Source organism: Crocodylus porosus, unplaced genomic scaffold (assembly GCF_001723895.1).
Source record: "Crocodylus porosus isolate Cpor-Errol unplaced genomic scaffold, CroPor_comp1, whole genome shotgun sequence".
NCBI lineage: Eukaryota > Metazoa > Chordata > Crocodylia > Crocodylidae > Crocodylus > Crocodylus porosus.
Window position 1 is genome coordinate 3018998 of NW_017728924.1, and position 24257 is coordinate 3043254.

Sequence of the window (24257 nt, forward strand, 5' to 3'; positions counted from 1 at the left end):
CCCCGGCGCGGAGCCCCCCGCCGTCTCCATGGCAACCGGAGCGCAGCGAGGGAGGCTGAGAGGCCGCGAGGAGCGCCGGGATGGCCGGGCCGGGCCCGCAGCGCCTGTCCCGTGCGCTCCCCTCCCGGCTCCGGCCTCGGCTCTCGTTCACCTGGACGCGCGCTGGTACTAGGCCGCACATGGCCCTGGAGGGGTTGAGGATCCCAGAGGAACCACGTCCATGTAAACCGCGACCACTCAAGCGGTTTTCCTAGGGACTGGGGATAACCGCTTTTCTGGCGCCGGGTACTACCGCGGAGGTAATGTATAATTCACCTCCCACTTTCCTTTCCAGCGGGATGGGAGACTCCTCCCTGGCTTGCTCTGAGGGCGAGCAAAACTTAGGGGCATCCGAACCCCAAGCCTCGGGGCTTGGGCCTGCATGTAGGCCGCCCGGCAAAGGATGTGGAAGCATCTGAAGCCCCAGGTGGGGGCGGGGGGGTAGATGTTTGCCAGGAGAAGGGCCACATTTGGTTCTTGAACGACTCACGGATTAGAGCGTCCACCAAGGCCTTCCCTCCAGGTGTCAGGGAGAATACAGCCTTCTCTACAGTCAGGGCTTGACAGACCCTCTCTCTCCTTGGGAGCAACTTCTCTCTCTCCTAGCCCCACCACATTTTGGTCATGTACCCTACTCAGCCTCACCTGGCTGGAGTTTTGTGCATGTTGGCGCTAGTGGGGAAGCTAGCTGCTATGCCTTCCCTAGGCTCTTTTTCTGGCCTTAGGCCCCTGCTGGCCCAAAATGTTCTGGCCTTAAAAGGGTAGGCCCACTTCCCTGTCCCTTCTTTCCATCTTTACTGGCTCTGTTGTAGGCAGGCTGCCTCTTCTGCTTTCTGTCCCGTATCCGTATATTAGACACTGCAGGCATAATGCTGTAAAGAAGAAATCTGCCCTTCGAAAACAAGGGAAGTGGCACAGCCTGTGAGACTATCTGGAGGGTAGGGAAGTAACAGGTATAAATTCCAGTCTGAGCTCCTCCAGCCAGGTGTCTGAAATCCCAGCCTAGCTCAGTCCAGTTCTCTCAAATTCTAGCCCATGCATGAGCTTACCTCAAGGCTGATCTTGGTCCTGTCTTTACCCATATGCAACAGGGGCTCAGTAATACTCCCCTATATTACAGGAGTGCTGTGAGATATCAGTCAAAAGGTATGCCCACAATGAGAATTAGGAATGAGTGCGCCTTGTGGCCATGCCCATATTTCCTGCCCATAGAATCATAGAAAATTAGGTTCGGGAGGCCATCTAGTCTAACCTCCTGCTCAAAGCAGGACCATCTCCAACTAGATCATCCCAGCCAGAGCTTTGTTTATTCAGGTCTTAAAAACCTCTGAGGATGGAGATACCACCACCTCTCTGGGTAACCTGTTGCAGTGCTTTTCTACTCTCCTAGGGAGAAAGGTTTTCCTAAGATGTAACGTATGCTTCCGTTGCTGCAACTTGAGACCATTGCTCCTTTTTCTGTCATCTGCCACCACTGAGAGCAGTCCAGCTCCCTCCTCTTTGGAACCATTCTTCAGGGAGTTGAAGGCTGCTATTGAATCCCCCATCAGTCTTCTCTTCTCTAAACTAAATAAGCCCAGTTCCCTCAGCCTCTCCTCAGAAGTCATGTCTCCCAGCCCTCAAACTATTTCTGTTGCCCTCCACTGAACTATTCCCAATTTGTCCACATCCTTTCTGTAGTGGGGGATCCAAAACTCCAGATGTGACCTCACTAGGGCTGAATAGAGGAAAATAATTACTTCCCTTGATCTGCTGGCAACAATCCTATTAATGCAGCCCAGTATGCCGTTAGCCTTCTTGGCAACAAGGGCACACTGCTGGCTCATGTTCAGCTTATTGTCCACTGTAACCCCCAGATCCTTTTCTGTAGAGCTGCTGCGTAGCCAGTCGGTCCCCAGCCTGTACTGGTGCACTGGATTGTTTTGTCCTAAGTGTAGGACTAGAAAAGGACAGTAGTCTAGACCTTGCTTGCCTTGCCTGCATCATCTGCCACTAGGTTGCCTCCCACATTCAGTAAGGGACTCATGCTCTCCCTGATTTTCCTCTTGTTGCTGACATACTTGTAGAAATCCTTCTCGTTATCCTTCGTGTCACTTGCTAGCTGCAACTCCAGTTGCACTTTGGCCTTTCTTAGCAATACTCTTATAATCCTCCCTAGTCATCTGTCCAAGTTTCTGCTTCTTGCAAGCTTCCTTTTTGTGTTGTAGATCACTGAAGAATTCTCTGCTAAGACAAGCTGGCCTTCTGCTATATACTTGCTAGTCTTCCTGCACATCAGGATGGTTCATTCCTAAGGTTTCTTTGAAGTACAGCCAGCTCCCTCAGACTGGCCTCCCAGGGGATCCTGCCCTTCAGTTCCCCGAGCGAGTCGAAGCCTGCTTTTCTGAAGTCCGGGGTCCGTATTCTGCTGTTCTCCTTCCTTCCCTCCCTCAGGATCCTGAACACAGTCATCTCCTGGTCACTACTGCCCAAGTTGCCATCTACTTCTACACTGCTCACTAATTCTTCCCTATTTGTGAGCAGTAGGTCAAGAAGAGCATGGCCCCTAGTTGGCCTCTCCAACACTTGCACCAGGGCATTGTCCCCAATACTCTCCAAGAACTTCCTGGCGTGCCTGCGCACTGCTGTATTGCAGATGTCAGGATGATTGAAATCCCCCATGAGAACCAGTGCCTGTGATCTAGAAACTTCTATTAGCTGTTTAAAGAAAGCCCACTAAGCTGTGTGGGTTCTTAGACCCCTTGCTAAGGAAATGTCTCACAGGACACCCCAAGCCTTATGGGCTAGATGCGTGACTCCAAAACCACCCCTTTATCACTCCCCATACCTTGCAGATGGTATTCAAATATTGTCCCTCTGAGGCCTTGATATAACTCAGCCTTCCTTCGTCACTGGGCTTCCTGGAGCCCTGTCCCTGCACCCTCACTGGTACTGGGCTCCCCGCAGCCCTGTCCCTGTGCCCTCACTGGTGCTGGGCTCCCTGCAGCGTAGTGTGCCCCAATGAGGGCTCCTCCTCCCCAGTAGCCTCAGTCCGATCCACCAGTCTAAATAACAATGGAAAACACAAGCCCCTGGGCTATAATGTAATACAACCAGTGCAGGGTGCACTCTGTCCCTTTAAAAGAGGCAAACTTCCCCCCAAGCATGAAGTACCTTGTAGCCTAGGGTACCTGGTGAGCTCCAGGGGCCACATTAGTCCTGTGAACAGCATACCAAGTGGCCACAGCGTCTCTGGGCAATTCTCTGCAGGCTCCTTCCCTTGACTGCTGTCAGAGAACTAACCCCTGCTGGCCTTAGCCCTGGGTTTTATATGTGCCCAGGGGCCTGCCTTCTTCCGGTCAGCTGACCAGGTGCAGGCTAATTCCCTCTTAACCCTGCTGCATCTGGTGGGGTTTCTGCCTGGCTCCTAGGGCCCTCTCTCTAGGCAGATTCTGTCCTTAAAGAAGCAGGCAGCTTAGTGCCCTGTGACAGTATACTACAAGGTCACTATTATTCCTGCTCTCAAAAGCTTCATTCCTTGAATATAAGACTGAATTCTGATGCTGCCTTCTGCTATAAGTTTCCATGGGCAAGCTGTATTTTTTCCTAGCACGCTTTGCCTGAATGTTCCACAAAGGCAGTGGAGGTGCCTGATTTCAGGCACTCTGTGCCAGCTACAACTGGATGCCTTACCAATGCACAGAGAAGCTTTGCACTTCTCCCAGGAAAATCAGCTTTCATGTCCAAGAAAGCTGGATCCCATGCACTATTCCTTGCTCACCTGAGGCCTACCAGTGACATTTATGCTACCAGAAAACTGGTCCTTCCAGTGCAGCATTCCAGTTTCATATCTAGGAGATATGAAACTCCGCTAGCAGGGACACTGGGGCAAGCAATTGGAAGTCCAGAGGTCAAAAGCTTGAGACCATCACACAAGTGCTAATGGCACAGCCATATCAGATTCCAATGAATCTGCAAATTCTGCTAAATACCTTGCCACAAGGACATGAGAAAGGAAAGAAACTAGAAGCATGGAAACATTTTGATTGAGATCACAAGAGTCAAAAGGTATTATGCTACTCAAATCTCAGGTTGCGGTGGGCAAATACTATATAGAACAGGATTCAACATCTGATCATATCTTTTATTCCAAAATACTAATTTAATATAAAATACAGCTTAAAATACTGACAAAACATTGATAGGATGTTAGCTCTGACCTAGCTAAGCCATGTGGTAGCTGCATTTCTCAGGCAATATTCAGTAGTTAAAGCAAATATTAAAACATACAAACAGTGCTGCTTTTTCAGTGATTCAGGTACAGGGAGTGGCATTCTAGGGGGACAAGGGAGTGAGAAGATATTTTAACATGCACTTAGGTTTGTTAGATTGTCAGTTCAGCACACCTCACACATGATGATTCTTTCTCGGTAAGAGCACAGCTTCAGGGTATTTCCCCTTTGTTTGCAAGAGGGACTTCTAGAAAATTCAACTGTTTTCAAGCAACTTTTGCAAAAAGCTGAAAATAAGAACGGGGAGGATTAGCAGAGGTGTGAATTGTGCGGGAACAGAGCTGCAGCTTCAGAATGCCACATCCACATGGGATCTCAGACAGACAGATTTCAGTCAAGACGCTCACATGATAGGAAGTCTAGTTATTGTTTGTAACCATTCTGGACACTAGTGCCCCAAGGAGCACTGGGATTTTAAAAACAGATTTACCATTCTTTGATGATTTTTGGACTAAGTTACAATTCATGCTCATCTCTCAGCTCTCTCATTCTTTGCAAGTGACTTTAGTATTAAAAAGCTATTTGATATTTAAAAACACTTCCACTGAGTTGGTTTTAAGTTCCAGTACTGTAGTAGTTCAAAAACGTTTGTGTCATTCCTTTGTAGGTAAGCGTGTGTCCATTTCCTACATGAGTTACAACACCCATGAATATCTGACACAGGTGTTTCAGTCCCACAGTGAGGGGCTGGTATCTGTAGCTCAGTACACCCTCCTTTACCCTATACTTTCTTAATATTGTGGAGCTGATTCAGAATGATATTAGCCTACCATCCAGGCCATGGGCTTCCCAGATCAGTTTTCAAGAGTGAGTTTCCTTGGCTTGAAGTTTCCTTGGCTCAAGGTTTCCTCTTCGAAGCAGCTTTAATTCTTGCAGTTCCTGTGGCTGTAAACTTTGGTCCACTCCAGGAGTGAGCTTGTAGCTTAACGGAGATTCAATATAACCATTTCTGTACAGACAGACCCGCTTGCAGAATTCAAAGGTACTAAACATAATACTGAAGTATGGGACAACCTGTAAAAACAACCATACAGATAGAAATCAATAATTAATTTACAGTTGCCAGTAAGATTCCCTATTCAGAGTTCAGAAAGCTGGGGTGTCTGTGTCTTGATCTGGTCTCCTAGTCAATGGAGTTATGCTGATTTACCCTACCTGAGAATCTGGTCACAAACTAATTAACCCAGTCTGAAGCCTGCAGCATGCTCCATGAAACGCTAAGCACACCCCTGATTATAGTACTCTCTTGGGGAAATGGGCCTGCATTGTACTTTGCTTCAAAGTGTTTTTTTAAATAATTAAATCCTAACAGGAAATCTCGGAGGTATTTTGCACATGGTAGAGTTGATTTTCTTCTTTGTCCTGAGCTGATTCAGCAGAGCTCTGCTGATGTACCCTAGCTGACAATATGGGTCTTTATGTTTAGTAGTTTTCCCTAGATTCTCTCTCTCCTTTCCTTAATGGACTGGAATAAATTGATGAGGATGGTGCAATCTGAAAAGCAGCAACTTTGAGGAAGACCAAGATGTACTCAGTAGCTTCATGATTCCTTTTCCTGTTACAAACTTGCTACTCAGCATAAATGGGAATGGCATCATGTGTGTTATGATGATCACAAGTCACCCATTAGCTTGTCTCAGCTGGCTGAAAATAGATTGAAGGCAATTCCTACCTTGAGCAGGCTGGCTGTGAGTCCACTCCAGAGTCCAAGCACACCTCTGTGCTTCACCGTTTGCCTAAAGCAGTCAATCATACCAGTGAAATGCACATCAACTCCTCCATAGTTGGGAAGGTACGGACTCTGAGCCTGTTCACAAGACAGACAGAAAAGAGTTTTCTTTTAAAGAAAGACTAAATGCAATTAAAACTGATTATTTCCTTCATTTTTGTAGGGGTTGAATCCTTTCTTTTATGGCAGGCTTAAACAGAGAAGAGTTCTGGGACAAGAGGCCTTTGTCTCAACTCAAAAGAAATACCACATCTGTCTGCAGCCTAATGAAGAGGCCACTAGGAAAAGAGAAAAATGTCAATACCTGAAGTGCACAGGGCAGGATAAATCTAGCAGTAATTTGGTGTTGCATTTATGCCATACATACAAGCCACATCACAATGCTTATTTACATGATTGACATGCAAGATCACACTGATACTGGATTATGCTCTTCCAGACGCATGTATAATTATCCCATAGGCGATATCCACACTGCAGTCAGTGTTGTGACTGCAGCCCAGACATACCTGAGAAACCTGTAATCCACATAGTTTAGAAAACAAGGCAGTGAAGGTGCAGCACCATGGGCTTCAGTTCAATCCCATCCAGACTCTGAGGTACTTACTCAGAAGCCTGTACCACTGTCTTCCCTGAACTGCTAGCTGAGCTAGCCTACCTGTCCCACGGTCTAGACATATTCTTAGCTCATACAGAAGAAGGTGCAGGGGTCAGCTTGGGAGTGCCCGAAGTGCTCAATCCTTTCTTCATTAATCTCCTATTGTGTTAGAACAGTCAGGAGAGCCTGATCATGAATAATCCAATCCTCATCCATCTCTGTATTTACTGCAGGGACCTACTTTGTATGTGCAAATCAGGGATTTGCTCACACACAAGAAACTCCTCTCCTGCTAAGGGTGCACTGTCCCTTTGCAGCTTAGGCAGGCGATTGCTTTAGTTCACTGAGGATTGGTGATTTTATATTAGTGAGAGTAACTAATCAGTTACTGAATATTTATATAATTTTCTCTTTCCCTAACAAACCATAGCAGCATGCAGCATACTATTTCTTCCTTCTTGGCTGGGCTACGCATAGCTTCCTCAAGGTGCTAAGCCTCTAACAAGCATCTCTATCAAACTGACAACTGGTGGTGACATTTTCTAGATGCTTCTGCTATAGAATATCAAATAGTTGGCAGCTCTGACCTAGATGGTGAAAAATGGAAACACACTGAGGACTAAAGGCCAGCTCTGCTGTAAGTGGGTGAAACAGAATTGACTTTAACTGTGCTCTCTCCCTTTTTGCCAGCGATGAGTTATTAAAGTTAAGAAAATGATAAGAATACTTGTTTTCTGCACATGAGTTTTTCTGCTCAATTTTCCCCCCATCAATTTTGCATGTGTGTGAATTTACTGAGTAGGTGAGGTACTGGAATAGCAGCTGTGAAGACCCTGAGTGAAATTCTCTGTTGTGCCTCCAAGGCTTTATTTGCAAGAAAAAATGTTTTTAAGCAACTATACATTTTTTTTTTGCCCCTGAAAGCAAAGCCACAGAGGCTCCTCATCCCAACACCCAGCTCTGACAAAGCTTCAGAGGAAGCCCTTGGAAAGCAACCTGCATCTCTCTTCTTTCCTTGCTTCACTGGGGAATCCTGCCTCTCTCTACTGCTCTAACCCTTTTATCCAGCTTACAGGGACTGAAGCAGAGCTGAGGATTTCACCTCTGGAGACAGCCTGTTTCTTTCTATGCCGCCCTGCCAATATGCTTTCACCATGATGAACAGCAAGCATGCCTAAGCATAAGAGAAGGCTGTGTAATTGCTGGGGTCCCTTTGGTTCCTGGCCTTTCCCCTGATGCAGCTAACTCCTTCGGGTCAGAGCCATTGTCAAGATCCCTGGTGGTGGTATGATGCTCCCCTACCTACACCTCTATCAGATGCAAGTAAAAAACAAATATTTTTAAAGCCCTTAAACCCTGTGCCCACAGGGCTCTTGACCAGAGACTCCCAGCACAGCTCATTGTACAAGGAAGGTATAGTGTGACAGGGGCTCCAGATCCCCTAGTGCAGATGTTGCTCAGGGCAAGGTAGTACCTGAGACAGTGCCTCGCTCACTTACGAGGTAAGCACGGAGTCACTTTGGAAAGCCTCACCCTGGGAACTGAAACCCGAATGCAGCTTGGCCCATTTTTCTTCCTTTTTCCAGCTGTCAGGAGTACCATGAATTAGTTCCCGTAATCTGTTATAAATAGGGAAACTATCAGTAACGGAGGAGTGGAAAAGGGACAATTTGTGGAAGGAAAGCTTTATTACTGCTACATAGTTGCATCTGTGCCCTTCTACATGGCATGTCTTTACAGTAAGCAGGGGAAGACCTGCAACAATTAAGTATCAGTTTAACTTAATCGCCTTAGCTGCTGTATACGTTGCAAAGACGCATCAAAAGAGCTGCTGTTTTGCCTATAATACAAAGGTGCAAGGAATGGTGATATAACTAAGATGTTGTACACAGGAAAAGCCTTCTGAGAAATGTTAAAGAGCAATGAATGGCAGGTCAGAGACCCAGACTTCTAATTTGCTCCCCAGTCTGTGATCGCTAAAGAGATTATTTATAATAATATTCACTGGGGTTAAAGCCATTTTCAAGATTCTTGACTGGGGCACACAGTGCATCCCTCAACCATTCTGTATTAAAGGAGCATTGCCTTCATTTTTTCCCAAGATTTTAAACAGTATTTAAGGAACAACTGTCCAAAGAATCTTAGCATCACTTATCAGAGGAGATAAATAAGTGTCATGGCTCATAGGACACCGCAGCTTAAAAAAAAAGTATGTAAGCTAATATTGTATGTTAAGTAGTTTTTGTCAGAGGAATTAAAAAAATTGTACAGTATTTAAAAATTGCTTCAAAATCCATTTCCTCTGGCTTTTTTTTTTTTTTTTTTAACTGAAAAAGCATTAGTGAGGATGTTGGGTGGTCCTGTGGGATTTACATATACCCATAATAGTGCAATGTCTGCAACTATGGTAAGGCACTGAAGGCCAGAATGTGAAACTAACTGAGCAGATCACTATCCAATCTTTTCAAAGACACAGCCTGGCTTAGATAAGCGAGACAGAGCTGCCTATGGGATAAGATCTGGGAATGCTGTTCTTATGGGTAGCATAATACATAACAAGGCAACTTATACATCTTTATTTTGGCAGAGCTTGAATCCTTAGGCTGCTTAACTGATACACGTATCAAACGTATAAGATTCTTCTTCCCAAGAAATATTCTACACTTAAGGGCTTTACATTTCTTTGGAAGAACAGCGGTATTGTGTGCAAGGGCTGTGATGATAACAGTTAGACAAGGAATGCCAAGTTGATCATCTTCATTCCATATGTCTGCAGTGGATGTACTCAGTCCTTTGAATGATCAAATGTACTAGAGGACATCTTTATGTACTCTCTCTCAAATACAAACAGCCTTTGTTGGTCTCTAGTAGCCAATGAGTCAAACAAGCACTATACTGTGCAGATATAGTTAAAAGACTATTCTGTTCTGATAATCTAAAAGCAGGAGACAAAAGAGGAGTCAGGTGCCATCTGTACAGACTTAAAATAGCAGGATACAATCCTAGGTGAATGTCACAGCAATAGGCTGCCATTATAGGCACTGATCTTACAGACCTTTACAGGGATGGGACTTCTAATGACTTTTTTTTTTTGCTTCCCTTGCTCTGAAAGCTGATCACAATTAGTTCAGTGGGATTCTGTTCCTTAAGGACTGCAGGATTGGGCTTTAAGGATAAAACTTGCTGGCTCATTAGGGACAAATGGGGTGGCACCAGCCTCTTGCCAGTGTGGGGCTGAGGTGGGCTAGTCAGAAAACTGTGGGGGCTGCGATACATCTTCTGGCCAATGGTCAAACATACTTATTCAGTTTTTTAACAATACCCACTTAAGGTGCCGTGCCTCTGCAGGTGGGAGCATGGCAGATTCAACTGTGCAGGGCAGGTGGTGAACTGAGTGGGAGGCAGGGGGGCTTGGACAGGGACAGTATTGGGAGGGGTGGCTACAGGGTGGGGGAGAAGGTAAATTTTGGGGTGGCTATAGCCCCCACAAAACTCCCCTAACACCACCCATGGGGACAAAAATGGGAACTCTAGGACTGGATTTTCAGGTAAGGAACTTAGGCCTTCTGCCATTTGGGACACTTTGACTTCCAACTGCCTGACCTGTGTGATCTGACATGCACCTGATTACATCCACAAGGTTTTGTGCACACCAGCTTTGGGCACAAGAGAGAGAACAGCTTGAAAAAAGAGCAAGCCTTTTAAAATCTTCCTTCTTCTGCAAGATGAGATTTCTGTCCATCTGAAAGTCTGTTATGACCATACAGTGTGTGGCACTACTGACCCAGGAACAGCAAAAGGACAGTTAATAAGGTATATTTCAAGATCTTGTTTTGGTGACCAACTAGTGCACTATCACTTAGTATTTCTATAAAAATCAGAAAACTTCTATCCTGCTCTTCTGAACAGCTTCTGAAACATACAGGAAAGCAGTTTATGATGAAGCTCAAGAGTTCATTTTACTTAATCTAAAATAACAATGCTAAAGTGTTGTAAGACTGGGTTAGAAGAGGCATGTAGGACAGCTAAAGGCAACTGCAATTGAAAGGAAACTGAAGGACAAATCCTTGCTCAGTCAAAACTCCTGCTAAAATCAATAGGAATTTCATGCGAGTGAGGACTGAAGGGACTGGACTGAAAGAATATTTTATTCCCCATAAATCACAAGCCATTTTACAATGTAAACAAAGAGCAAATATTTAAAAAAAAGCACAGACTAGATCAGCCACATTTAACCCCTTCTGGGAGTCACCACTCAGGGGCAGAGTCCTGGCTTTTTCTGTGTCAATCATGTTGACTAAACCAGGAACCAGGACATAAAGTCCCCAAAGCCCTGTGGGAAGGCAAACTCTGTGAGGTAAGAGTGGGCAATTGTCTCCAGAGTAGTCAATGACAACAGCTGACCTTCAGCTGCTGCACTCTAGGAACACTTTGTCCTCTTCTCTGGGGGCTGGGAAAAAAAACCCATATTTAAAGCCAAAGCCAAAGCCAAAGCCTGCTTGGCTTGCTGAAATCAATGGAACAGGTACAGGGAGCAAGATCAGCAGCGTTTGGCCTTACGTTTGGATCAGAGCCTTTGTATTCTGCGATTTCACTCCTTGCCCTGGAGTCCAGACCTTGCTGATGAGTCTTAGCTTTCTTAAACCGAGTTTCCTTAGCTTTCTAAAACTGACTTTACTTATGTTTCTAATTTCCATGCTTGTGGAGGTGTCCTGAAAACGAATGCCTTAACTATAGCACTAGTGCAGTCATTTGTACAGTTCTTCCACTGCATCTCTTAGGGACAGAAATTACACAAAAACCAGTATAAGTGACTAGAAACCAGTTCTAACCTGTAACACAGCAGAAGTTCATTGCATATAAACTGCTTTCAAAGTGTCCTAAACTAATTTAAGATAAACCCAGATTAATGTAGTACCAGACTTAGCTGGTTTAGGTTAAATCAGTTTAATCTTGAACTTCTGTCTTGGATCCCCTCCACATTCAAGTTAACTCACAGTCCCCTGGCATCCCAGGATGCTTTGTACCCCCCTGCAGTCCCATTCCCCCTATACTTGCAGAGTGGGCAGGTTAGCTTTGGCCCAACCTGGCTGCTCCAGCTGAGGCAGGTGTGCTCTAGCACTTACCAGCTTTTGGCCTGGGCCACTGCATGCATGTTGCTGCATTTCCAGAATCAAAAGTGAATTTCTGCTCATTTGCTTATTGGTGCAGTCTGCACAGCTTAGACTTACAACCTGCAAATACTGAATCAATTCAGTCTCTGGTTTTTTGACTGTCTGTACTTAGCCATATTGATTCAGCTTCAGCCAGTAAATAAAGCTGACATCCAGATCTGCACCTGTTCAGGTGGTGCAAGTCTATGACTGGGCTCCAACCCTGCCTGTTAAGTTTGATGTACTTCCGTTGATTCCAACTGGGCTGCTCTCACTACATGATGTTAAGCACATGCTTACATCTTGATAGGATCAGGGCTTCATGTTGTGCTGAGTGGCACATTTTAGTTTGTCCCCTTGGTTAAAAACAGTGTTAAACTAAGCCAATATAACCCTAGCTTAACTGCGTTCCCCCCCGCCAAAATCATTTGCACCAGTTTAACCAGCCTTTTGCTGGTCAAACAGTTTAAACTCACATATTAAGTAGCAGTAGACTCTGCATGTAGACAAACCCAAAGTGAATACAAGTCTCTCCCAAGTCATTTAAGATTGTCCATGCAGGGCAGGGCACTGATATAACAGCTTTGGTGTCTACAGAGTACCTCTTCTAACCGCTGGGGGAAATTCCAAAGGTAAATAAAATACACTCTGCTTTCCTAGGTATCCCATGTATTTTACCTGGATACAATATGCTTCACTTCCTTCCCCAGAACTCGTGTGGTATGGCTCCATGCTGATAAATAGCTCTCTCAGCGGGGGCTGCATTTTACTGGCGGATCAAGTGAGCTGTGTAGAGCACTGTGCTACTACTGAGATTCTAGCTTATTAATCAAAGCTGTAGCTCCTTGGATGAAAGGTGTTTGGAAGAGTGGTACTATCATTAGTCATGGTAGTTGTCATTCTCAAGTCCAGCAGAGGCTTTAGAGGACTTGAGAAAGCAAGAAAGGAAGAAAGCAAACTCCAGCCTTTCAAAAGCATGCCTTCATGACCAAATGGACAGTGTGTTCAGGTTTTGCTCCCTTTCCTGCCACTGGGGGTCTGAAAGAAATGCCTCATGGTGTTGTCTGGGTAGAGAAAAGCCAGTCAGAGCTTTTCCTCAAGCAATGCTTTTCCTCGTATTTTCATCAAGCAGTGTTGGCCAAGAAGCACGCCGTAAGTGGCTCATGTGCTCCAAGAAGGGTTGGGACTGGGCTCTCCAAAGCAGTAGGGCTCATCCAGACTGCTCAATGATTACCTCAGAGACTAATCCATGTTAATAATCAAAAATACATTTATGTTACCAGGAATTGAGAGAGCTGGAAAAAAAAAAAAAAAAAAAAAATCACTAGGAAAAATGGACCCTGTAAAGACCCACTGGGGAATACTCTGCTTCTAATCAGGCTGGGCATGACCTGAGGGACCACTGCAGGTGGTCATGCAAGCCTAATACTAACACTGAAGTGCTGTGCTACAAGGGGATAGGAGTCCAACCGGAGGTGTTGGACATACTTATTGTCTGATCTAGTCCCATCACGTTGCAAACATACACACATAGGGAAGAGGAGAAACGCAACACCGATGGGAGCACCGTCCTTTTCATGAAATACTAGGACAAATGAGCTACTTAGCGCATCTTCACTGACATCAAGTGACAACCTGAGAGCTGAATTTGGCTTTCATGCAGAAATCCTTTCTGCCTGTCCAACTGAGTGTGGAAAATGTCAGAGTCCATCTGAAAAAAAAATCTCTCTACAGCTAGAAGCAGAACTGCATTAATCAATTAAATGTTACTGGGCTAAATTATACAAATAAGTATGCATAAACTGAATTAGCAATACAGTTGGTGCTATGGCTCCCTAACTCCAATATAAACAAAGTATTGTAGGTTATTACTTAGTAACAATGAATTCACAAACAGTACACAAGTATATGTGTAAGATATATGACTTAAAAATAGTAGTCTTGCTCTGTGTAATTCTGCCTTTCTGCTCATTCAAATTGCTTATTTTTTTTAAAGTTTCCCAGACATGAGCACAAGCAGTTAAAGACACAGACCTGGATAAGAAAATCTTGAAGCATGCATGCCTTTAGATGTCATGTGAAACACATGACCCGAGAGGGTTTGTTTTTTCTTTTTAGGCCCTGGCCTGAAACCCTACTAACGTTCAGATTTCCTTTTGGCAAGAAAATAAATCCTGTGAAGCAGCAGAGATGCTCTCGTACAAGTACATGCAGAGGTTGGCTTGGAAGCTCTGTGACACGTGGTCAGTGAGGAAGCAGTCTCTCTGCAGCAGTTACATATAAGCAGTGTTGCACAGTAGCCTCCTCTCCACTCCCCAGTTAAATGGCCCCCAGGGAGGGTGTGCTACCCCACAAACTCACCACACTAAGCCGCGACATCCCCAAACCCTGTGCTGCTTGGTGTGGGCACCCTTCTGGAGAGGAGTCATGAAGCTGCATACATTGTGCTGTGGGCAGTGATGAGCATGCACAGCATGAATGCAGCTACACTGCTTCTAGAACAGGAATTAGTTTATGCAGAGCAGCATGGCATGCTTGGAGATGCCCTACCTGGCACAGCAACTCTGTGGTATAGAGATGCTTAGGGAAATATTTTTCTTGTAAACGCTTCCTGTTTTCTGTCCTAGAGGCTTGTTTATAACCCAGGTACAAGATCTGTGGTAAGCAGTCCTTCTGAAGGCAAGGCCTTAGTCAAGGAGATATTTTAACAAAGAATTGTATAGTCTTCTTACTGGTTTAGATTATCTGTGCATCAGAATGTTAAATGACTAGTTATGTCTCACCCTTCTTAAGGCTTTAAAATCTGCTACTGCAAAATGCACAGCTACCAACATTCATAATATAATAAAATCTTATGTTTGTTTGGACAGCAACTTTCATCCCAAAAGGTTTCCAAAACACTTTAGATGTCGATAGGAAAACTTACTTCTGCAGTGCAATATTATGGAAAAGCAGCTATTGCTGGGTGATGTGTGGCAATGCATTACCCAGCAATGGCTGCTTGTCCGTAATGATTTTATGGAACAGGCCAGAGTAAAACAGGAAGTAAAGAACAGGAAGGTAATTTGTTTTTGGTAGTTCTGAAAGATTGTTGCAGTCCAGTGAGTATGTAGCCTGGGCTGGAAAATTGTATGGAAGTATCTTTCCATTACACACTGCAACAGAATACATTCCCAGGAGACATTTCTTGAGAACATGTGGAGTGTTATGAGGTTAGTGCCAAAATAGTCACAGAATCCTGTGGTAACCTTAAGGAGCTGGACTCCGTGAGCATGTCTACACGAGACGCTTAATGCACAGTAGCCTAACAACACTGCACAGTTGCAAGTCACAGGACAGACGGTGCTAATATGCTACTGCACAGTATTATTAGGCTACCGTGCAGTAGTGTCACTTAAAAGTGATTCACCAGTGGTACTGCAAGGTAACTCTAGTTACTGTGCATTTAGTGAGTACTTCTTTAAACAGCTACTAAATTAAATGGGCAGTAACTACTGCACATTAATGAATGTGTAGATGTGCCCAGGTTGTAGCAAAGTTTGCTGGTGGAGCTATAGAGGTACAGGAAGGGCAGAGAGGTTGTGGGGGGAAAGAGGCATAAAGGGCTCCCTCTCCCTCCTTGCCTACAAGTCACTTTTACAATAATACAAAACCACCTTTTTACAACACAACTTTAGTCCCCTGGTTTATAATGTGGTAACAGCATACTTTTCATTATAATGGCATATAACAGCTGTACTGAAATTCAGAGTCCAGGCAATGCCGTCTTGAACAAACACCAAAAATGGGGCTATGCAGACTACAAAAAATTGGCACATGAAAGCTGCCCAAATCACTTGACTGAGCGGAGAAGGTGAAACTAGGTACTAGCACTCCCAGTAGAAATGTGCTCCGAGATGGGAAGTTTTCCCTAATCTGGATTAAAGAGTGGAAACAATTGAAAGAGAAAATCTTGTATTCACTGAAGTATACGAAGGGTGGTGGTGGTAATATGGTCGAGATATTCATTTGGGAAACTAGATTTTGGTTTATTTATTCTTAAAAAAAGCCATTTTATTTAGGATTTGATTTAGTGTACAAATTTATCCAAAAAAAATCATAAAGCAGCAATTAAAAACACACAAGCCACATTCCCACTTAAGAGTTGCAGCCAACTATTGGATCGTTGTGCTAGGCCACAGGAACCTAACAAAGAAATTAAATCAGAAACTATCATAAACTGATTATGTTACTTTCAGTGCTCAGAATAAAAGAAACGCAAGAAATAAACTGGCAAAAACAGCCAAGAAATGATGCTGACCCTTAAATTATTTCAAGTGTTCTTTATAAAGAGAGGGGTTTTTTTTATGTATAGAAACTAGAAATGAACTTTAACATCTAGAGAACACAAATCAGCCATGCAAAATTTCACTAACATTTACTTTGAAGGTTTTGGCAAGCTTGTTGGTAAACACAAAAGGTTAACAATTTTGACTCTGAAAAGCACAGTTCTAGGATTTTCTTATAAAATTTGAGTACAATGGTATAATTCTGATTTGCATCATTAGGTTTGTATCCTGCCCTCCAATCTATTGGGCATTCCTGATAAAGGCCATCTCTATTAGAGAATTTTCTTTTGCCCAAATGGTAGTTTATTCATTTGCTCTAAAACGTGGTAACACAGTAAGTTTTACCAAGGAATTTGCCTTTGACTAATTCCATTCTGCAGACTCACAACATAAGTTAGATGTGCCATGCCAAAACATGCATACCATACCTCTTAAATTCTCTAACATGCCAACCAGGAGCAAAGTGAAAAAGACAAAGGGATAAAATTAGGATAATCACAACAGAGTGCCCATGCATTCATAAAAACCAAATCATATTTAATTAAACAAAAGTGAAAACTTTCAAATATACTTGGCATCAAATACAGAACTTCTTAAAACATTTCTAGACATGTTAAGGCTAAAGTGGAAATGGGAGGAGGAAATCATCACTAAAATATGAAGTAAGGATCATCCATGGACAGTCTGATCCTGCTGCCTTCAAAAGGCAGGGATAAAGACTGCCGACATGGGAGGTGCAGGCTCTGGCTACATAGAAACCAGAAAGGATGGATCGAGGGGACGATGACAGATCCTGTTAGTAATGCGCAGCCCTTACCTACCAGTACGGCTCTACAGAGAACTGTGCAACTAATTCCTGACTCAGGAAGAACAGAGTATTTGGATGTGGATACAGAAGGACAGGCTGATGTAAATCCAGGGCTGTTCAAGAAAGTTGGTTTGCAGAGCTGGATTTATAACTGAGGTGTTGCCAGTCCTGTCCTCACGTCACGTAATCAGCCTGTTACCGTTCCACACTCTGGCTGGCCTGTGATGTTCTAGGTTTTCTTCCTGGTGCCGTCTAATTTCACTCTCTCTTGGGAGAATTGAAGGCACCTAAAATAACCTCAAAGCACCCCAAATTCCCTCCCTTAACAGCAATATTAAGACATGAGGCCAGGAGGACTGGCAAGAGGGATATGCTATTGGCCCCACAGCTCCTGTTCTTAGTGCTTTGTCACTTAGCAAGTCTGCAAGATGAACCACAGCTTCCTGAATGCCCTGGCAAAGCACTTGCACTAAGCCCTTACTGTAACTGAACACTGCACTACGTCACAGGTTTTATTTTGTACTGAGTAGGATCAATATATGGGAACTCAGCGGAGATGAATGAAGGGAGGAAAAAAAGAATAACCACAGCTACCAAAGATGTCAACTCCTTTGTTTTCTGTTATTTTCCCCAAGGGACCTGTGGGATCTTTCATTTCTTCCTCTTTATTCTCTCCCTTCCTTGGTACCCATTCCTGACAGCACCTGTATTATGCCAACCTTGCGGTCATTCCCTCATACATTCTCACTTTGGACTCTGAACTCAGCGTCTTTCCTGCTGATTTCCCTCAGCTGCCACTCCCTTGGCCCAGTTCCCACTGGCAGGTTTTCCTTTCACGTCAATGAAGGTAGAGCAGACCCCCAGCAGGTAAGATCAGTGCAGACCTGAACCCACAAGCCTGGGCAATGCACTGATGCTAATTTTTAACATCTTTTCTTGGACCTCACAACCCTGCTGCAGCCAATGGACAGTTAACTTGTGTTTGAGCTGCCTTGAATTGTTTAAAAAAAAACAAAACAAAAAACACCACAAAAACAAATCAGGAGCTACTGATTCGATACTAGGTTCCCCAAGCACACTCTTCCTTCCCTCCAGCTTGTCAGTGAAGTGCTAAGAACAGGTGGGTCCTTCCAGCTCAAATCACCTGAATGCCTTTACTGCAGTTTATGTGTTTGTCAAGTATGAAAGCAGAACATACTACTGCAGTGTACTAAGAAAGTGTCACTTGGATCCTGTTTTCCTTTCAAATTTCTAACAAATTTACTTTCCATAGATTTGGGACAGTTCCTTACAGAAAACAGTGGTGGCCTTAGGGTTGTTGGGGCCCTAGGCAAGAGAGTCATTGGTGCCCCTTAGAGGCTTAATTTTGATGACCTCCACAGTTGTATCATGGATCTTTTTAATATTCTTTGAGGGAATTAGATAAATACTTAAGTGTCAAAATGCAAACAGAGCCACTTCCTTGCAAAAACTTCAGCCCCCCTCAAAAATTGTTGCAAAATTTTGGGGCCCCCTAAAGTGTGGGGCCCCGGGCGGTTGCCCAATTTGCCCTCAACTAAGCCCACTACTGCAGAAATACTGCAGTAAACCTCATTTCTCAACATGCTGGACAGAAATGTCCAAAAGAAAGCAAGGGCAATTATGCCTTAAACGGATGAAACAGCACAACCCAGTGGTTGGAAAGAAACAAAGCTGGGTTGTCTTTTACCACCCCACTCCCCGGGACAAAACCTGCCATGGACCTTTTTAACCTGAGGCCTGAAACTCAGGGATTTTACTTCTTTCAAACTAGTAAAAATTAATGTCCAAATTACCAATGTACTAAAAACCACAGGCAGTTAAAGGTAAGGAGAACCTCATGAGAAAGTAACCTTATCTTTGCCTCATTTTGTGTAGACTACAGTAGGTATGGGCTTGTGTCTACCATATACACATTCTCGGTATCCGAGTCTTATCTGGGTACATCAGGTGGGGAAAAAAAAAAAAAACAAAAAACAAAACATTGAAGGCGTAACAGCAGGGAAATCAGACTCCATGTTATTTTCAGGGGCCTACATTACAGCTTTTTTAAAAACTCAAGGGAACGGAAAACAAAGTTTGAATTGAGGGGATTTGTCTTCCTCCTTGAAGTATTTGGCAAAGGAAGGCGTTTAACTACAAAGTCATATAAATAAGCATAATTTTTAACATTTTCTGATACAGTTTTACATCTGAGGGATGAAAGGAGGATCCCCAGGACTGGGCATTCATTGTACTAGTCCTTTACTTTGCACTTAAGTAGGGTATCCAACCTGCAGACCCAGACCTGAAGTCCCACCTCTACCATCTGACGCTTCCACTGCAAGCTGAACTCCCTCAGGGGTAAGGGATGACCTTTGCTTGACTTCCATGCTGGACTGTAAGCAAGGCTACTAGGTACAGCAAGAGCACTTAGGATGTGGAGATGAACACACCAAGCAGCAGATCAGTTTGGGAAGGGAATTAAGCTATAGTTGCTTGCAATTTCAAGGTCTTTCCAATCCCACATTCCTATGAGTTCATTTTTCTTAGGGCCAAGCAGCCACCAGTTTATGACAACCACTGGATAGTTAGTCTTATGATGAATTTTCAAGGCATCTTGTGGATCAGATGGAAGCTGCAGAAAGCTTAGACTCTCAGGGAAGGTACAAGTGGCATAAATGACGATGTGTTTATGCAGCTGATATTCCTGCAGAGTTGACAACAAGAATTTCCAGCAGGCACTAGGCTCAGCTGGAAGCAGAACTAAGGCTGATACTGATTTCCGGTAATTAATAACTTGACTAAACTTGCTGCATCCTCAGTTAGGAGCGCGTATGCAGTGAAAGGGCACACCGCAGCTCTGGAGTCAGCTCTTTTGTGCAACTCTCCTAGCACCTAAGGTTGTATGTTATCACCTCAGAGAAGGCTGTTGCTTCTCAAGTGTGGAGATCTGATGGAACATACAACTACTATGAAGTGGAGAAAGGATGCAGTTTACTGAAAAAAGAAAAAAAAAGGTGACAGCCCTAGGAGGGAATTATATCATTTGAGTAAGTCGCAACAAATAAAAATCTCAAGCCAAATCAAATGTCAACCATTTCTTCTAAAAGAAATAACACATCTCAGCCCTCTTTGCAATGGACATGAGGTGGAAACTGATCAGTTAGCTTGTTCCTAGTTCCAAAACTCTGGAAATAAACGCAAACTGCAGAAAAATGGTAACAATAATAGTGCTCCGTACCTGCATTTTCCGTTTGACAGTTTCAAAAGGGAAAGAAAGTGTCTGTGCTACACCAGCAGCAAGACAGCCATTGATGAAGTTCTGGAGGGGAGTGAAGTGACTGCTAGGCTCTCGCCAGATTTTGTCCAAGTTGATATACACGAATAATGAGCCAGCAGAAAATGGGATAGTGCCTGGAAAGCAAACCAGACAGAAAAGGTCGCCCATGAGCAAGCAGCACAGCATAAAGAAAGAGCCATGCTTTCTCCTTACCCCACTGATGATCTAAATGATGTCCGACTGAACCCAAGAGACCCATACTCGTTAGATACTGCAGTATCAAGGGAAGGTCTTATTTAAGCTTTATGTTTTAGTGTCCAAATATGGCATTAGACATTTGCAAACGCAAACCTGTAGATTGTGCTGGTGCCTCTTATATCTTGGTTTCAGTCACTTTCTTCACTTTACCCCAGCCCCAGGAGTGCCCACAGGTATAACGGGGCTGCCTCAGCATCCAGGGTCCTGAGTGACATTGCTATCTCGTTTGGTGTATTAGCTCTGTTCCTGCTTGCACCACATTTAAATTTGATTACAACTGGAAAAACAACGAGCATTTGAAAGTTATAACCCAATTTGTATAAACCATCTTACTACATTAAAGTGTTGTATCCTGCAAAGCTACAGAGAGATGATAAATAATTTAGACAATAAATAACAAGTCACATCTGCCTCAGCCACAGAGACATATTGCTAGCTTCACCTTTCATGCATGTTATATTGCTGTTACATTGCTCTGACCAGGTACTGGGAACTATAGGTATACATTGTTTTTCTTAAGTGAAGGAGGGAAATGCTGCTTCTCAAACCAAAGTAAAAAAAGCTAAAGCAAAAGTATGTTCTTGGATTCTTTTAATCACACATCCTACCTACACTGGCAGCCTCTTACAGTTTAGAGGAATTTAGCTGTTGTAGCAATGACAAGATTGACACAAGTTGATACCTACAGCACTGTGTGCATATATTTGCTTTCTAAAGAGCCATGTGTTCTTTTAAGATGTGCCAAGCAAGTTCTACATATGGATGTTTTAACATCCATACATGCAGCAAGGCTCAGAAATATGGTATCCGACTGTTAGCTTACCTAAAACGGTCGACGAAACACCACGATACAGAGCCAGGAATCCCTCTTGATGATATATTGTGTAGAAAGCATGAAGAATTCCTTTATAAGATGGTTCCAATCGGTTCTGCACAATGAGTCGGGTTTTAATGACATCAGTTGGGTAAGTTGCTATGGTTGCAACCATGCCAGCCAAGCTTCCTGCCATGATGGCGTGCCATTGAGATATGTGACCCAAATCATCCGTAAAAAGCACGACAAACCTAGAACAGAGAAACAAGAGAGGGGCTATTCCTTTATTCTTCTCACATACACACACCCCAGAATATAATATACAACTTGTTTTTGAAAGGCAGAACAAAGAAAAAAAGATTTTTCCAGAGTTATGGCTACATACAGCAGGAACAGAGCCTCATCTTCAGCTGACTCACCCTGCCTTTCCTGCTTAACTGAAGCTGAAACCCTAGCTGCTGCTGAACACTGGTCTCCGTGGGTTGATCTATGATTCTGAAAAAGAACTAGAGAGTCTCCAGAGTTGTGAAATAGGAGGAGAGAGACCTGGAGCAGCTAGCAGAATTGCCCCAAGAAAGGTTAGCTTGATTAACACATCATCAAGACCATTGAAAAGGAGAGACTATCTTTAACACCTCTGGAACAATGAGCCAGGCACTGTCATGTTCAGGCATTACTGCGCATTGAGGATCAAGTCCAAACTGGCTGTTAAAATGTTGATGCTTGTGTACTTTGTACATTTTTGCTAATTTACTCCTGGGTTCATGAGATCTCCTTAGCAAACCCAGATTCTGCCACCTGTGATTCTGAGAGCAGAGCAAGGCCTTTCCTGTGGATGTGGCACACTCATACATCACCCTGCAATGGGCAGCAAGGGACATCATTCAGCCAGCAAGCACTGGGACGTGATCAAAGAAATCACAGAAGACTCTCAGTCCAAGCCTAGGGAGCAAGAGATGAGGAGCGCAGAAATACATCTAGAGTTCCACATTTCTGCCTTGCAGAGTCCAACCAGCTCATTTACATGGTTAGACCAGTAGGGGCCAACCTTTTTGACAGGTATGCCACAAATTAGCCCTGTTCCTCTGTGAGTGACGCTCTGATCCCCTTCCCCTGCCTGATCTATTGCTTTGCTTTCTGCCCTGTCTGCTGCTGTGCTGCCTTCGCTTCCCACATCTGCGGCATGCCACACAGAGGCTGCCCAAGTGCTGTTGCCACTTGTGTACCGCAGGGGTGGGCAACATGTGGTCTGTGCCACAAGTCCAAGGAGTCCAGCTGGGGCCACATAAGGCACCCAAGAGAACTCGCTGCAATACAGATCCACCACCTCCCATCCAGCTACGCCTTTCTCCTCTTAAAAACTCCCTGTTTTCTCAGTGTAAACATTCATGTCCCATACACGTCTATTTCTGTGGTTTCTATTATCTTCATAAACACATTACTATACACTGTTTCTCTCACTCTCTGGCATTTATGCCTCTGCACTGAATATCTCACTTAGTCAACTTGACAACTAGACCACAGATGGTTTAATGTGCTCCAGAGGGAGGAAGTGAATACTTTTTTTTTTTTTTTTTTGGTAAAGCCCCTGTTGAGCAAGTGAAAAAGAGAACTGCCACTCCCACCCCCACCCCACGCAGCTGAACGCACTGTTTCAAGTCTCAAGATAAAATGCAGCCACCCTGTTCAAGACTCATAGGGCCATCACCAAATGAGGAGTGATACTAAATCTCCGGGCCCTGTGTGTCATATCCTGGAGTGTGCACACACAGCTGTGATGATTCACTCTCTGCCAAGCCCGAGACGTGCGATAGATGGCATCAGCCTGAGCTGAGGACCCCGCAGCAGATCTGATTGGGCAGCAGGAAGGTGAGCCCATGCTTGTCCCCTCCTCTCGGGGTGGGAGAGCCAGTGAACTGGAATAACCCTCCTTCCCGCCAGCCGGAAAGGGTGCCTACATCATGCACCCAGCTGACCTAGATAAACAAACCAGCAGAGAAAAGAAGCCACAAATCATCAGGCTGTTGCAGAGTCCAGCAAAGGCTTCGCACACAGCTGACTGCCAAACACCGGAAGAAAAAGGAGATCCTGAAACGCTCCATTTCTATTGGGTGACATGGACAGAAAGACGCCACATTTCCCAGCACTCCTATTCCTCTCTCCAGCATTCACTCCCCTAGTGGGTTTCCCCATCTTATTTAAAAGACGGGTTTTGGGATGAGACACATTTATAGCAACGTGGAGGGAGCAGCAGCACAGCTCCTCACCGGGTCTGGAGCGGGCACAGCTTGGATTCTGAAGTTTAATATTATCGAAGGGAAAAAAAAAGATTAGAAATAAATACGGTCAGCAGAGCTGAAGGAACAGATGTTAAGACCGTGGCTTTGCTGCGGTTGTACTGCAAAGGACAATCGACTCCCAAGTTATTAAAACCAGCTCAGACCGAGCAGGCCCACCGGAGGGGAGGCTGGAGCAGCACCAGGCGCAGGTGGATCCTGCTGTCCCTGCCACCCCGCAGAAAGGGACGGCTGACCAGGGCTGCCCTGCCTGCCAAGCCCTTGCTGGCCTCTGCCATGGCCCCGGTATTTGAGCCATTGGGCCCCTGGGCACCACAGTCATCGGGGCCCATTTCGAGGCTTCGCTTTGCTGACCTACACGCCAGACAGACGCAAAATGTTGGGACCCCCTAAAGCGCGGGCTGCCCGGCTTGTGCCCATCCCCTAAGGCCGCCACTGGCTTGCGGCTGCTTTCCTTCGCACCTGGCACCAGGGCGGGAGGGGGCGATTCTTCTTCCCACCCCCGGCGCGGGGCCGGGCGCTTACCTGCGGTAGGCGGCGAGCTGCAGGGCGCTGTAGGGCCCGAGGCGCAGGCAGGCCGTGAGGTTGCCCTTCCACAGCGCCCGCAGCCCCTGGGCGCGGCCCGCCCGCCACAGCCCCTGCGCGGCGCCCACCTGCGCCAGCACCGTCAGCAGCTCCAGCG

The 24257-nt window shown here is 44.8% G+C and overlaps 1 protein-coding gene and 1 long non-coding RNA gene across 3 annotated transcripts; one reads left to right on the forward strand and one right to left on the reverse strand.

Annotated features, from left to right (window-relative positions):
- Positions 1 to 156: 156 nt before the first annotated feature.
- On the forward strand, positions 157 to 22348 carry LOC109313597. The gene is made up of 3 exons (XR_002102093.1): positions 157 to 299; positions 13074 to 14537; positions 22338 to 22348. It is a non-coding gene; the product is annotated as an uncharacterized LOC109313597 (long non-coding RNA).
- Positions 4142 to 24257, reverse strand: SLC25A43 (solute carrier family 25 member 43). 2 transcript variants are annotated; one of them, XM_019540226.1, is made up of 5 exons: positions 24229 to 24257; positions 21288 to 21529; positions 20168 to 20340; positions 5983 to 6117; positions 4142 to 5324 (listed from the first exon to the last, which is right to left on the reverse strand). In XM_019540226.1, exons 2-5 carry the CDS (start codon positions 21472 to 21474, stop codon positions 5112 to 5114), a joined length of 708 nt encoding a protein of 235 aa, XP_019395771.1. In that variant the 5' UTR covers positions 21475 to 21529; positions 24229 to 24257; the 3' UTR covers positions 4142 to 5111. The 2 variants fall into 2 exon arrangements, with proteins under 2 accessions (XP_019395771.1, XP_019395772.1); XM_019540227.1 differs by lacking the exon at positions 24229 to 24257 and adding an exon at positions 24101 to 24147.